The following is a 15473-nucleotide window of genomic DNA, read 5'->3' as shown; positions in this document are numbered from 1 at the left end:
AATTCGTCTCAGCTTTTCTTTTTACTTTTAAGCCTACAAATATTCATAATATGTTTATTGTCTATATTCCTTAATCTGTTTTTATACCAGTGAAATCTACTTTATTTCACACTCTCCTATCTCCTTTCATTTCCATCCTGTCAAAGAAACTATTCTTAGGATGGTGTACAGTGCCCTGTTAAGCACTAAAGTTAAAACCATGATTTTATATAAATTTTTAAAAATCAAAGTTAATTTCTTTTATTCATCTCTATCTAATCTTAATTCTAAGGAGTCCTCCATGACTCTATTTCTATCTCTTCTGTCTATTCTAATCACTTTTGGAGTATTATTACTGCTTTACTACTGATATATTCTTTATCATAATTTTTTATACCTTATTCTTTCTGGTCTAAAGGTTTTCTTTGTATTAATTTGTATAGGTTAAGTGACATATCCCTGTATCCACCTTTACAATTCAACATTTGCTCTAGATAGTAAGCAGTCTTTAATATCACATAGCAAAAGAACTATTTTATCTTTTATTTCTAGTTTTGCCCTTTGTTAGCTCTATAACTAGGTAACTTATTTAACCTAACTCTTCCTTTCTTTCTTTTTCTTTAAAATATACATGGTAATAGTACCTGCCTCATGGAGTTGTTGAGAGTATTGAATGAGTTAGAACTTGCAATGTTTGCAATATAGTGTTTGCTGTACAATTATTGGCTTTTATTATTACTTTATATAGAATTCCTGTATCTTAGGTGTTGTATTTATCTTTACCACTTTCAAGAAAATGAACATTAAGGTATGATTTTTCACTTTATTTCTTGGTCCAAACAATTTTTTTCCAGTTTTAACTCTACCTCCCTTTTTGTATATTGATCTTTTATTCTGCAACCTTGAAGAACTCATTTATTAGTTCTAGTGGTTTTTTAGTGGATTCCTTAGGATTTTCTATATATAAGTCATGTTGTCTACAAATGGCTTTACTTCTTTTCCAATCTGAATACCTATTTGTTTTTTCTTGCCTGATTGCCCTGGCTAGAACCTTCAGTACAATATTGAATAAAAGTGGCAAGAACGGATATCTTTGCTTTATACCTGAACTTAGTATAGGGGAAAGCATTCAGTCTTTCTTCATTAAATATGACGCTAATTATGGGGTTTTGTAGATAAATTTTATCAGGTTGAGGAAATACCCTGTCCCTAATTTGTTGATTGTTTTTATCATGAAAGGGTATTGGATTCTATTAAATGCTTTTTGTGCATCTGCTGAGATGATCATTTTAATAATAGAATAAAGAACAAGTACCAACTTATTATTATGGTGGGTTTCATTGATTAATTATTGTTGAACCAATTTTGCATTCCAGGGATAAATTCCACATGATCATGGTGTGTATTTTTTATGTTTCTAGATTTGGTTTGTGTTTATTTTCGTAAGAAATATTGGTCTGTAATTACTGTTTTTCCTTATGATATCTCTTTTTAAATGATGACTTTCTTAAATTATCATTGCATTAATCAAATCCTCACCATAATTCTGGTTGTATTAAGACTTAACTATTTCAGTCTTCTTTTTTTGGACCTACCTTCTTTTAGGGTTAATTTTCCAAAATCAGTCTCCAGGACTAATAAAATTATTTGTCTTACCTATTTTTTAAAATATTTTCATTTAATTATTTTCCTGTATTCTGAATTTGTCTCCTACCCTTGGTTTCAATTTCCTCCATCTATCTATTTTAGATAACTTTCTATCTCTGACTTCTTGTGTTGCTTTGACTTTGTGTTCCAATTCTTAGCCCTGTGCCATTTCTTCTGGACCACATACATGCCCTTTCACATTCTCGGTTATTAACCATCCCTTCCACCTTTGCTCAAAGATCGTTCTTAATCCTACTACTTCAAAATACCTTATCCAGGAATTGGAAAAGTTAATACCACATTATCAGTCTGGTCTACAGATGAACATGCACCTAAAAATGCCACAAGCTTCAAAGTATATATAGATTGATATCATTTTATGTTATGCTGTTTTGTTTCTGGGCATCTTTAATGACTGTGCTTGGATTAAAGGAATATCAGCATCAGTATGCCAGTGTTAATAGGTAAGCTTGATTGACCATAAGACTTTATTGTTGAGCATAGGACCATAAATACAAAAGCTTTTTTTTTTTCTTTTATCTTCCATCTCTAGGTGGAATATGTGTTTACAGATAAAACTGGTACATTGACAGAAAATGAGATGCAGTTTCGGGAATGTTCAATTAATGGCATTAAATACCAAGAAATCAATGGTAGACTTGTGTCAGAAGGACCAACACCAGACTCTTCAGATGGAAACTTACCTTATCTTAATAGTTTACCCCATCTCACAACCAGTTCTTCCTTCAGAACCAGTCCTGAAAGTGAAACTGAACTGGTAAGCAACTTTTAAATTAATTAACTGGAATTTCATTTGAAATCGTTCTTTTTGGTAGTTGCTGGATTTGACTTATGTAAGAGAAAAAGCTTAAGTGTTAGTGGGACAAGGAATATATATTTGAAGTGTGTATCCTTTGATTCAACACTGAGAATTTGTAACCCACTTTAATTTGTCAATTAATATGTGTCTGCTCCAGATCTCTGGGTAAATGGCAGTAAGTTAAGAAGAACCCTTATGTCTTGAAGTAAAGAAGTAAGGAGACTTTGCTAAGAAATAGAGCTTACATTTATTTAATATTTTTTGAGACCTCACTTTTTAAGAGTTTTCATATTTAACTACAATTTGGCTATGCCTCCTAAAAGATACTCATATGTTGAAAGGTCATAAGCAGACGTCACACTTTCCTTCTTGGAGTCACAAGCAATCAACTAGTATTCAGGCAATTCAAGATTGTAGCACTCCTGTTGTAAATCTAAGATAACCAATTATTAACCATATTTATTGATATTTTTAAAAATTCTGCTTAGAGTTTTTTTTAAATTCTGCTTACAGTTTTCAAAATGTTTGGGAATGGTATTTTTATTGTGAATATTAATTATTTTTCTACAGATTAAAGAACATGATCTCTTCTTTAAAGCAGTCAGTCTCTGTCACACTGTACAGATTAGCAGCGTTCAGACTGATGGCATTGGTGATGGTCCCTGGCAATCCAACCTTGCACCCTCCCAGTTGGAGTATTATGCATCTTCACCGGATGAAAAAGCTCTAGTGGAAGCTGCTGCAAGGTAGTTTGTGAGAAATACTTGTGAATGTATTATTTTGGTCCTACTCTGATCCTTCAGGTTCTTAAAAATAATGCCATATTTGAAGAAATGTTTTAAAATTTTTTTCAGAGAGAAAGAGAGTATGCGCAAGCAGAGGAGGAGCAGATAGAGAGAGAATCCCAAGCAGGCTCCATACTATCAGTGCAGAGCCCAACCTGGGGGCTCCATCTCAGAAAGAACCATGAGATCATGACCTGAGCTGAAATCAAGAGTTAGACACTTAACTGACTGAGCCACCCAGGCGCCCCTCAAAGAAATATTTTTAAATGCATCTTAAACGTGTATTTTAAATGTCTTTAGTCAAGCTAAGTTATAGGTGACATATTATAGAAACATGAAATAACATTTTTTAAACTTACATTTCTTGGGGTGCCTGGGTGGCTCGATCAGTTAAGCATCCGATGTAGGCTCAGGTCATGGTCTCATGGTTCATGAGTTCAAGCTCCACATCAGACTCACTGCTGTCGGCACAGAGCCTGCTTCAGATCGCCTGTCACCCTCTCTCTGCTCCCACCCTGCTCTCAGGTGCTCCTTCTCTCAAAAATAAACGTTAAAAAATTTTTTTAATCTTCTGTTTCTTCTCTTTTAATCCCTAGAATCGGCATTGTATTTATTGGCAATTCTGAAGAAACTATGGAAGTTAAAACACTTGGAAAACTGGAACGGTAATTTTTTTCTATGTTGTAATTTTATGTGTGTTTAGTATAGAACAGGAATCTGTAAACTATGGCCTGGTTTGTACAGTCTGCAAACTACATTACAGCTTTAAAGGGTTGTTGTTTTTGAAAAATACAACAGAGACCGTACATGGCCTGCAAAGACTAAAATATTTGCTCTCTGGACCTTTACAAAAATAGTTTTTGACCCCTGCTCTAGCATGATGTTAATACTACATTGTACTTTTTCATAGTAATAATAATATTCTGTGAATCTTTCATTTGTATTTTAACCTAATGGTTCTTGAATTTACGCATATGTTTGTTTTTATACACTCCTTGGGTAATGAGTTCCATAAGTTCTCACTAAATAAAAACGTCCTTATATTTACACTGCTTGATAAATTAATCCATTTCTGTTCTATTCATACCTTTCACTGTTTTAGCAATTCCAGTTGTATCTTAACTCCAGCTGTCCCTTGCCAAACTATGCTTTTCCAAACTGAAATAGAGCCATTCTTTGGCTGTTTTCATACAGAAGGCTGTCTAGCTCATTTCATCAGCTTATGAAAAACAGTGTTTTTCTTTGAGATGTACAAAACATTTCATATGGACATCATTATATAAGTCCATCCAGAAAAGTTCAAGTCACACCTGACCCATCCACATAAATTACTTCACTGCTCCCTATAAAGGCATTTGTTCCCCTACCTATACACATGTACACTGTGCCAGGTTCAGAATCACTTCTGTAATGATCCTCTGATACTAATGTGAGTGTGTTGTATTTCTCAGGTGTGTTTGGGCAGAGAAAAGGGTTGAGAATCAATTACCTTTTTTAGAAAAACGTGGAGCTGGGCAGATCTGGATTCCAATCCTTGCTGTGCCACTCACAAACTTATTTGACTTTAGGAAAATTACTTAATCTTTCTGAGTTTAATAGTCCTCATCCGTAAAATGAGATAAGACCCACCTTCTTTGGTTCTCATGGGTATTAAGTGACACAAGGTAGGTAAAGTACATGGCATTTGGTAAGTACTCAATAAATGGCAGTTCCTTCTATTTCTGTCTTATGTTATTATTAGTGATACATAACCCATCATCTTGAAAATGTACTTGAGATTAATTTCTTGTTCTAAATCAACCATTTTATCTTTTATAGGGGTTCTTTTCAAAGAATCACTTAATATTGTTCAAAAAAAGGAGACTTTTTATCTTATTTTTATCCCCTTAGGTACAAACTGCTTCATATTCTTGAGTTTGATTCAGATCGTAGGAGAATGAGTGTAATTGTTCAGGCACCTTCAGGTAACCTATCTAAACTTTTATGAATTTTTATTTATCTAATATTAAGAGTTTGATAACTGATTTTTCTCTTTAGGTGAGAAGTTTTTATTTGCAAAAGGAGCTGAATCATCAATTCTTCCTAATTGTGTAGGTGGAGAAATAGAAAAAACCAGAATTCACGTAGATGAATTTGCTTTGGTGAGTGTAAATTTGTAAGATATATAACACTCTAAAAGATATACATATGAAAGATTTAAGGCTTCATTTTTACATTAATAACTTAACAAAAATTATAGAAATTCTGCAGTTCTGTTACATTACATGTTGTCTTCAACATTCTTTGACTATAAATTGACTTTTAACCAGCTAAAATTCCTGTCTTCTCTTTGAACCTGTTACAATCCGGATATTTCTGGCTGCAAAGACCATTCAAATCAACACATTAAAAAGAGGAGTTTACTAACAAAAATATAGGGGAATCCCAAGGATGTGGAGAAACTGGAACCTTCATTGCTTCATTGTGGGAATATAAATGGTACAAACACTTTAGAAAATACTTTGACAGTTGCTCACAGAACATAGAGTAATATAGTTACTATATAACTCATTTAATGTTAGTTATACACCCAAGAGAATTGAACACATATGTTCACACAAAAACTTAGCAGCATTATTGCTAAATAGCCAAAAGGTAGAAACATTGAAATTCCATCAGCTGATGCATGGATTAAACAATGTGTCATTTCCGTATAATGGAATGTTATTTGGCCATTAAAAGGAATGAAATACTTAATGTATAACATGGATGAACCTTGGAAAGGTTATGCCTAGTGAAAGAAGCTAGTCATAAATGGTCACATATTCCACTTATTTGAAATATCCAGAATAATGGAATTCATAGAGACAAAAAGCAAATTAGTGGTTGCCAGGGGCTAGAGGAAGGGGTAAAAAGGAAGTGTCTGCTAATGGATATGGGATTCCTTTTAGGGGTGATGAAAATGTTCTGTAATTAGAGAGTATTCATGATAATACAACTCTGTGAATACACTAAAAACCACTGAATTGTATCCTTTAAAGGAATGAATTTTATGGTTTGTGAATTAGGTCTCTTACTAGAGGACTATAGGAGAATCTTAGAAAAACAAAGTGCCATAATTAATGTGAAGAGGAAGATTTTTAAGCAGCTCTCTCTCGGTCTTAGGAACTCATGATCTCTTATTTCTGCATTTCTATAAATGTGTGCTCCATACTCATCTCTGCTCACCTGCCTTTTTTTTATGGTTTATTTTCTCCCATTACTTCTTTCCTAATTGTGTATGATGTAGTTCATCCACCACACTGTAACATCCGTGAGAATAAAGGCATTCTACTTACATTCATTTTATTATCCAGAACAATGCTGGCACATCGGCATTTCAATGAATATTTGTTATAAAATCAGTTAGTTTCATATATTAGTAACTCTCATTGCGTCTTAACTGTTATTTAAGGAAAACATTTATAGATGTGGGTCATTTGTTTTTTTGGGTTTTTTTTTTTAATGTTTATTTGTTTTTGAGAATGAGAGAGAGGAAATCCCAAGCAGATTCCACACTGTCAGTGCAGAGCCCAGTGCAGGGCTTGAACCCACGAACCGTGAGATCATAACCGGAGCCAAAATCAAGAGCTGGGTGCTTAACTGATTAAGCCACCCCGGCACCCCTAGGTGTGGGTCATTTGTAAGTCAAGAGACACAAATATGTAGAAATCTAAATAGTGTCATGTAGTATTTTAAAATTTACCCTTTCCAAGTTCTGTTATTAGGATATTTTGGGTTTTTCTAAGGAAAATGTACAACAAGAAAAGGAACTTCTGTAAGCTTTTAGATATAGGTACCAACTTTCAAATAGTAACACCATAAGAAATATTTGTGCCCAGGAGAATCAGATATTCAAATATATATTCATAAGTGTTGTGGAGCTCCATTTCACCAGTGAAGAGAGATAATGATACAGTTTAAAATCATTTGGTGGCAATAGAAAGTATTGTTTATTTGATGAGGGCCACCTTACAGACTTCAGTATTTGAACTTTAAATTCATCATACTGTGCACTTTCAGGAAATTATGGGCTCCTTTGCTTAAAAAAATTTTTATAAAATGGATTTATAATGGTTAAAACAGGAGAATAGAACCTGGGGCTGCCTGTCTCTTGACGTCCTGAAGATACCCTTACAGAACGTTCTGACTTTCCAGGTAAAACAGTTCTAAAACCACAGTAAGATCATCTTTTTGATCCTGTCTAGGCTCTAATATTCTGCAATTTAAAAACCTTAGTTATTTTGAGCAGCTTTTTATGAACTCATCAAAAATTATAAGGCTCTGATAATGTGTGTCCCAGAACTCAAATCACTAGGGCTTTGTGACACTTCATTTATTTCCCGTTATTAGATGGTAGTAACTTAAAAATTAATTCCATGACTTCTTGATTTCTCATCAGTTATTTTTGTTCAATTTTTGTCTTTAATTTTTCTGTTTTAGAAAGGGCTGAGAACTCTGTGTATGGCCTATAAACGGTTGACATCTAAAGAGTATGAGGCAATAAATAGACGTCTCTTTGAAGCCAGAACCGCCTTGCAACAACGGGAGGAGAAACTGGCAGATGTCTTCCACTTCATAGAGAAAGACCTGATATTACTTGGAGCTACAGCAGTGGAAGACAGGTAAATATCAGACAAATAGGCAATATACATTTTTTCTCATAAGAATTTTCCTAGCTAAGTGTTTCTAATTTAAGACTAAATTCTATTTATCAACATCTTATAATAGTATATTTAAAATCAAAATTTTTTCCCATTCAGCATATACAGCATTATTCTAGCCAGATACCTTAAAAAGATGAATGAATTCAGCTCTGCAGATTTCCCTGTAGGCTGGAATTGGTAGAATACTCCTCAGTATGCCATGCAAAGGCTTTAAGCACCTGTTTAATGCTGCAGCTTCACTCCCACCATTGCCTGCTTCCACTTTATGCTTCAGCATCACCAAACCGTCTGTAGTTCTCTAACAGCTGTAGTTAAAACTATTCTACTTTGTGCCTTTGTTCTTTGGCAAAGCTGTACCTTCTGCCTGGATAATTTTTTCCTGTATCCATTTGTGAATGTCTTTACAAAATCTAGCACAGATAGTACCCCCATTCCAGTAAGACCTTTCCTTACCCCTAACAGGATTAAAAATTATTTTCTTTGGAAGTATACATGTTTTGTAGGTAGTTCTGTGTTGTTGTTGTTGTGGCAGTATAATTATTTCTTTAAAGACTTTCTCCTCTGTTAGTTTGTGAATTCCTGGAGGCCCATTGAGTGTTCCTCACCATCTATCTCTGTAAGCGTGTTTGCATTTTTTAAAATTTAGGTTTTCATTTACTTTCATTTACTTTAAATTTAGGTTTCATTTACTCATGAGATTTCTGAGACTCACCTGAGGTTATGACATACTTTATTGTCCACAATTTGATTTTTGAACTACTGATGTGAGAAATTTTCTTATAAAATAGAGAACAATCTTTTAATTTCAAATTTAAGATTTTCTCATAAAATAGGAGTTTATGAAGACCATATATTTAGTTTGGTTCTATAAAAAACAACTTTGAAGATATTTTCTTAAGGTATAAAGTTGTAGATGTTATGCTAACCAGATGATGACTTAATTTGATTATTCTTGTTTCTTCCCAAATGAGGAAAAAATTGAATTTTGTCACTATACTATAACATTTTTAAGTCAGAGAGTCTAGAATTTACCTTATATGTACTATGTGGTTTATAATTGAAATAGTCAAAGAAATGTTCTTCTCACTACTAATGTTGTTTTTTTTATTTTCAGACTGCAAGATAGAGTTCGAGAAACTATTGAAGCATTAAGAATGGCTGGTATCAAAGTATGGGTACTAACCGGAGATAAACATGAAACAGCTGTCAGTGTGAGTTTATCATGTGGACATTTTCACAGAACCATGAACATCCTTGAACTTATAAACCAGAAATCAGACAGTCAATGTGCTGAGCAATTGAGGCAGCTTGCCAGAAGGTAAGGATGTAATTATCTGGATCATGAGTTCAGGTGTTAGCAAACTATGGTTCGTGGGTCTAAGATGGCCTACTGCCTGTTTTTGTAGCCTGTGAGCTCAAAATAATTTTTATATTTTTAATGGGTGAAACAGAATCCAAAGGAGTAATATTTTGATGTGAAAATTTATGAGATTTAAATTTAAATGCCTATAAATAAAGTTTTATTGTAACACTGTCACAGTCATTCATTTACATATCATCAATAAAAGGTTTTGCACTTCAACAGCACAGTTGGGTAGTTGTGACAGAGCCCTTAGGCAGCACTTTTATCATTTCTCACTGCTGATGATTTACTACAGATCACAGTGACACCATTATAACTCAGTAGTGTTTTGAGTGCCACACGTACTGCCCTGTGACATTTTACTGTGTTTTTATTAGTAGTATTTATCCATCAGGTGCAAACAAGAAAAGAAAAATGTACTTTTATAAACTTTTCATGCACAATGTAGTATTGATTGTTTTATTATCAAATTAGGAGTCACAGCACTGTTTATTACTCAGTGACACTTTAATATGCTACCTGTTTGAAAAGACATATTCAAAGATAAAATACAAAATCTCAATACAGATAATTCTGTTGTTTTAAATTATAAAGTCTCATTATAGATCAGCATTAAATTAAGGTGGACATTTGGAATTGATTTTGATGAAAGGGAACACTAACTTTAAACCTGAATTAAGCAAAATGTTATCTCCCCTCCTTCCCCCTGCCCAACCAACCAGAAAGAAAATATTTCCATGCTTCTCACTAGTAGATTTGTATTACTTTAAAAATTGTACCCAATTACAATTATTAAATTTTTTTATAGTCCATAAAAGTTTTTCTCAAAATCTTTTTCCTCTATTTTAACATAAGTACCTATGTTCTCAGTTTAGCCTCTTGACCCACAAAACCTAAAATTGAACTATTTACTTCTGTCTCTGTACAGAAAACACTTGACAAACCCAGATCTAGTCCATATGACTAAACTGGGAAATTAAAATGCATTCTACTGTTCAGAGGTAATTTTGTAAGTATTTGTACTCTAAAGTCATTCTTTTCTTTTCAATCTGTTTTTTATAGACAGATCAGCTTTATTTAGGAGCCTCTTTACCAGTCTGATTTTTCACAATGATTTAAGGATTGCTTCAGTGTAAGCATTAGGATTGTTCAGGTTTCCCACAGGTACCTGTCATTTGCAGCATTGTGATGCTAATACAGAGAAACAGATGTGGAAAAAATAGTGCCTGCAGTTTTCAGTGTGCTTTGAGAGCTTTATTCATATTTGGTATGCAGGCATTGATATGGTACAGAACTCTGGATTTCATCAAAGAAAAACTTATTTAAGGGTGTTTTAAAGAGATAGTACAACTCTCAGAAGGTTCTTTGCTTGAGTTCAAAAAAGCAGTTGATCTAGGTAATTATACTATATTTTGGGAGTAGTGACAACACCATTGTGGCTTCTTAAACATTTAAGTACCATAACGTCAATGGGAACTCCCTAACACATAAAAATAAATTTTTCAGAATCATGTCTTCATCCTGTTCAGTATTTTTTAAATGGCTACTTGTTACTTTGATACAGGATTAAAGCATCTAAAATATTAATCCTGTATCAAAGTAACAAGTAGCCATTTAAAAAATACTGAACAGGATGAAGATACGATGGAATATAATATAACATAACCATCTAAAGATAATTATTATTTGTGTTTTATTCTTTAAATCTCCTATATATGTGCTTTTAGTGAATCTGTTAAGATTATGGATATTGTTTATCTTCCTTTTGTACAAAAGCTGTGTTATAGTGAACATTATAGTCTTTTTTTAATTTTTTATTTTTTTATTTTTTTAAATTTAGATTTTTAGTGTTTTATTTATTTTTGATACAGAGAGAGACAGAGCATGAGAGGGGGAAGGGCAGAGAGAGAAGGAGACACAGAACCGGAAGCAGGCTCCAGGCTCTGAGCTAGCTGTCAGCACAGAGCCTGATGCGGGGCTTGAACCCACGAACGTGAGATCTGACCTGAGCCAAAGTCGGAGGCTTAACCGACTGAGCCACCCAGGCGCCCCCATTATAGTCTTTTTTAAGGCTTGCTATATGAAATTTCTATTCTATTTTAGAGATACCATCTTTTTGGTAGAAAATGTTTTCTGAGATAACCATGTAAGTCAATAGGGTTTTGATTTACAGACTTCCAAGAAACATCTATTCTAAAAATTTTGGGTGGAGCAAAGAATTCCATTCCTTTGAAAGCTTTACTTTGTATACCCATTCCTTCACAAACCCTTATTGGTGGTCTGCTGTCTAGAATTTGGAACACTAAGTGATGTAAGGTGTATTGTTTACTTTCAGAATACTTAACAGTGGTTGGTAAAAAAAAAAAAAAAATTGTGGTAGACTTATTACAACTGGATTGTAATAAGATGGATTCATTCAAGGAGTCAACAGTAGTGAAGTGTGGCCAGAGAATGCAGTAGATGGGAAGAGGGTATATAGGAAGTATTAAGACATGAGGCTACGGAGATGAACAGATGCACCTACTATGTGTCAGAACTGTGAGATGCTTTCCCACATTTCATAAATATTATCTCATGGATTGTGGGATAATACGGTGACTTATAAAGAAGAAACTTTAATTTAATGTGCTTAGGACTGTTCCAGAGGAAAACTGATCTCTCTCACTCTTGGCTGCTACCCCTTCTTCTGAGCCATGGCTCGGGCAGTACTTAGACTGAACACATTGGAGACAGCACAGGTTGCTAAGTAAAAGTTTGGCCAGTAGGGAGGAAAAACAGTCAGTGTGGTGTTGCTTTCAGGTACAGGACAATTAATAAAAGAAAAATAACATTTTTAAAAATTTTATGTTGCAAAAGATAATTATTTACCACGTATTAGTTACCATGCAACACAATAGTGATTAGGCATACTGTGAAAGACATCATTTTGACTCATAAAAGTGTTTTTTTTATAAGACTAAAATTTATCAATATATATTTAGTTTTTATAGTTTGTTGCTCATTTGATAGCTTTCTCACTTCTCATTTAAAAATGGAGAGCACAGGGGCGCCTGGGTGGCTCGGTCCTTTGAACGTCCGGCCTCAGCTCAGGTCATGATCTCGCGGTTTGTGGATTCAAGTCCTACATCAGGCTCTGTGCTGACAGCTAGCTCAGAGCCTTGAGCCTGTCTTTGAGTTCTGTATCTCTCTCTTTATGACCCTCCCCAGAGAGAGAGAGAGATACAGAATCCGAAGACAGGCTCTTTCTCTTTCTCTCCAAAATAAATAAAACATTAAAAAATAAAAAATAAAATAAAAATGGAGAGCACCAGGGCACCTGGGTGGTTCAGTCAGTTAAGCATCTGACTCCTGATTTCAGCTTAGGTGATGATCTCACAGTTCATGTGCTCGAGCCCTGTGTCCCTAGTGATCGTGTCTACACTGATAGTGAGGAGCCTGCTTGGAATTTTCTCTGTCCCTTTCCCACTTGCAGGCGTGCACACTCTCTCGCTCTCAAAATAAATAAACTTATAAAAGTAAAACTGGAGGGTTCAGTTACTGTGGAAGACAATATGGAGGTTCCTCAAGAACTGAAAATAGATCTACTGTGTGATCCAGCAATCCCACTTCTGGATATATATCCAAGGAAAATGCAGTCATTATCTGAAAGAAATATTTGCACCCCCCATGTTCATGGCTGCAGTATTCACAATAGCCAAGAATGGAAACGACCTAAGTGTCTGTTGGATTAATGGATAAAGAAAATGTGTGTATGTATAAACACACAAACATGCACGTACACACAGGAATATTATTCAGCTGTAAAAGAGAAGGAAATTTTCTTGTGACAACATGGATGGACCTTAGCAGTGTGCTAAGTGAAATAAGTCAGACAGGAAGACACAAACACATGTGGAATCTAAAAAAGCTGAACTCATAGAAACAGAGTAGAATGGTGGTTTCCAAGGCTGGGGTGTAGGGAAAATGGGGAGATGATGGTCAAAGGGTAAAACTTGTAGCTTCTATATAAGACAAATGAGTTCTGGGATTCTAATATATGGCATGGTAACTATAATTAACAGTACTGTGTTATATACTTAAAAATTGTTAAGGGAATAGATCTTGAATTTATCACCACACAAAAAGATGGTAATTACATGAAGGGATAGAGATGTACTCATATGGCATATGCCTACCAGGAGATGCTATCCATGTTCCACCATCCGACTATCTGGCATTACATAGAATCCAATGTAGGCATTAATATCAAAAGACAGTTTTGATTCCTTTATTCCTTCTTGCTCACATGGTAAATCTAGCTCATGAATTTTCCTGGACATTGTTGATTTCATTTACTTTTTAAAATTAGTACTTCCTAAATATGTAACTAATAATTTTATATTTTTGTAAGATTTTTCATACACTTCGGGAGAATATCCTAAGAATTATATGCTTTATAATTCCCATTTTAGAAGATATAGTTACTCTATCTGTATCAGGTCATTATAACATTGAATATCATCTGTTTTATCATCATATCAGTCACACTCAGTTTTGCTTAATCTCAGCTTTCAGGTAATGTAACCCCACTTCTTTCTTGATATATCAGTTTTGTAACAATAAAGCCTGCAGGTAAATCGTCTATCTTTTTGTAAGAATTTATTGTTCACTAGATGTATATAAATAATATTTCAAAGTATCTTATGGACAGTTTAATTATTTTTTCTCAGAATTAAAGAGGATCATGTGATCCAGCATGGGCTGGTGGTAGACGGGACTAGCCTGTCTCTTGCACTCAGGGAGCATGAAAAACTATTTATGGAAGTTTGCAGAAATTGTTCAGCTGTATTGTGCTGTCGTATGGCACCACTGCAAAAAGCAAAGGTATGTTTATGTTATAAAATGTTTCTTAAAGATACTGAGAGCTAAAAGTAGTCTTTAAGGTTCATGTCTTATCTAGTCCTATTTGGTGGTACGCAATATATGAATCTTATTACTAAGTCAGTCTTCTCATGTTATGAATTTTAACCATGTACATTAGACCTTTGGAATTTTCAGAATGAGTATTAGTTTCAGCTATTCATAGTGACCTACAAAGTCTTTGATGGGTGGCAGTTTGTGATTTTGCTGAGACACAAATTAAACTTTGATAACTACAGTTTCATAAGTTAGTTACTTAACTGGTGAGGAAGTCTGGAAGACTTCTGTTCTTCTGTAACTTCAGGTGGTCTGTGGATCACAGCTTATTTTTGCATTGTCCTAAAGTGATAATTTTCTGTTAAAGTGGCTATTAAGCGGTAAAACTTTAGTAAAAAGTTGAAAAGCTAATTATCTTGTGTTGTTAACCTATATACAGGAAATACTAAATTTAAGCTAAAAAATGAAAAGCTATACAAGTATTATTTATAACTCTAGATTTAAAATTTGGGTCTTAACATTGTATTTTTCACAAATCTCTTTGAAATGCATTCCTACATGCTGATTGTTTCTCATATGGGTCTAATAAATCCATCATTGTTTTGGCTTCATGGAGTTTTATTAAAATGCATGTATTGTTGTAATTCATATACCCAGTCTGTGGAGACTACAACTGGAGACCAAGTACAGTTAATGACTAGGGTCTTTATAAATGTATGTTCAAGAATTCCAAAGAAACTTTTCTTTTAACTTTATTGAATTTAATCTTTATTGCTTTTATAAATCTCTTAAATTTTATGACGAGAAAATAATTACCTTTTCTCTATCAAATAAAAAAAATAACTACTTGAGAAAGAGAATATTTTGCCTGACAAAGTTAAGTGTAATGAGTTTTTAACACAATTATTATTAAGCTTTTTACACATTTAAGCTATATTTAAAAGAGACTTGCTTCCTATCATAAAATCCAAAGATAATATTCTCTTTTGCTGTGTAATTTCTGAAAGACACTCCTAACATCTCAAAACATGAACCTCATTGCAAACTATTGTCTAATATAAAATTAATTTTTTTCATTATTCAACTGTTCTTGTAACATTTTAGATAAGTGACTATATAAATAAAAAAGAATTGAAATTTTATAATAAATAACGAATTAGTTGTATGTCTTTCAGGTAATAAGACTGATAAAAATCTCACCTGAGAAACCTATAACATTGGCTGTTGGTGATGGTGCTAATGATGTAAGCATGATACAGGAAGCACATGTTGGCATAGGTGATTGATTTTTTTTAATT

At 33.8% G+C, this 15473-nt stretch overlaps 1 protein-coding gene across 1 annotated transcript in view; it reads left to right on the top strand.

Moving 5' to 3' along the window:
• ATP11B (ATPase phospholipid transporting 11B (putative)) overlaps positions 1-15473 on the top strand; it is a 118974-nt gene that overhangs the window by 67137 nt on the left and 36364 nt on the right. The window contains exons 15-23 of the mRNA XM_029938739.1: positions 2180-2404; positions 3017-3192; positions 3828-3896; positions 5122-5195; positions 5269-5372; positions 7693-7874; positions 9031-9234; positions 13989-14142; positions 15351-15453. Of these exons, the coding sequence (XP_029794599.1) occupies positions 2180-2404; positions 3017-3192; positions 3828-3896; positions 5122-5195; positions 5269-5372; positions 7693-7874; positions 9031-9234; positions 13989-14142; positions 15351-15453 (1291 nt within the window). The remainder of the gene's footprint in view (positions 1-2179; positions 2405-3016; positions 3193-3827; positions 3897-5121; positions 5196-5268; positions 5373-7692; positions 7875-9030; positions 9235-13988; positions 14143-15350; positions 15454-15473) is intronic.

Source organism: Suricata suricatta, chromosome 5 (genome assembly GCF_006229205.1).
Source record: "Suricata suricatta isolate VVHF042 chromosome 5, meerkat_22Aug2017_6uvM2_HiC, whole genome shotgun sequence".
NCBI classification, from domain to species: Eukaryota; Metazoa; Chordata; class Mammalia; order Carnivora; family Herpestidae; genus Suricata; species Suricata suricatta.
The sequence above is the reverse complement of the archived record's forward strand: the minus strand, read 5'-3'. Positions and strand labels throughout refer to the sequence as shown.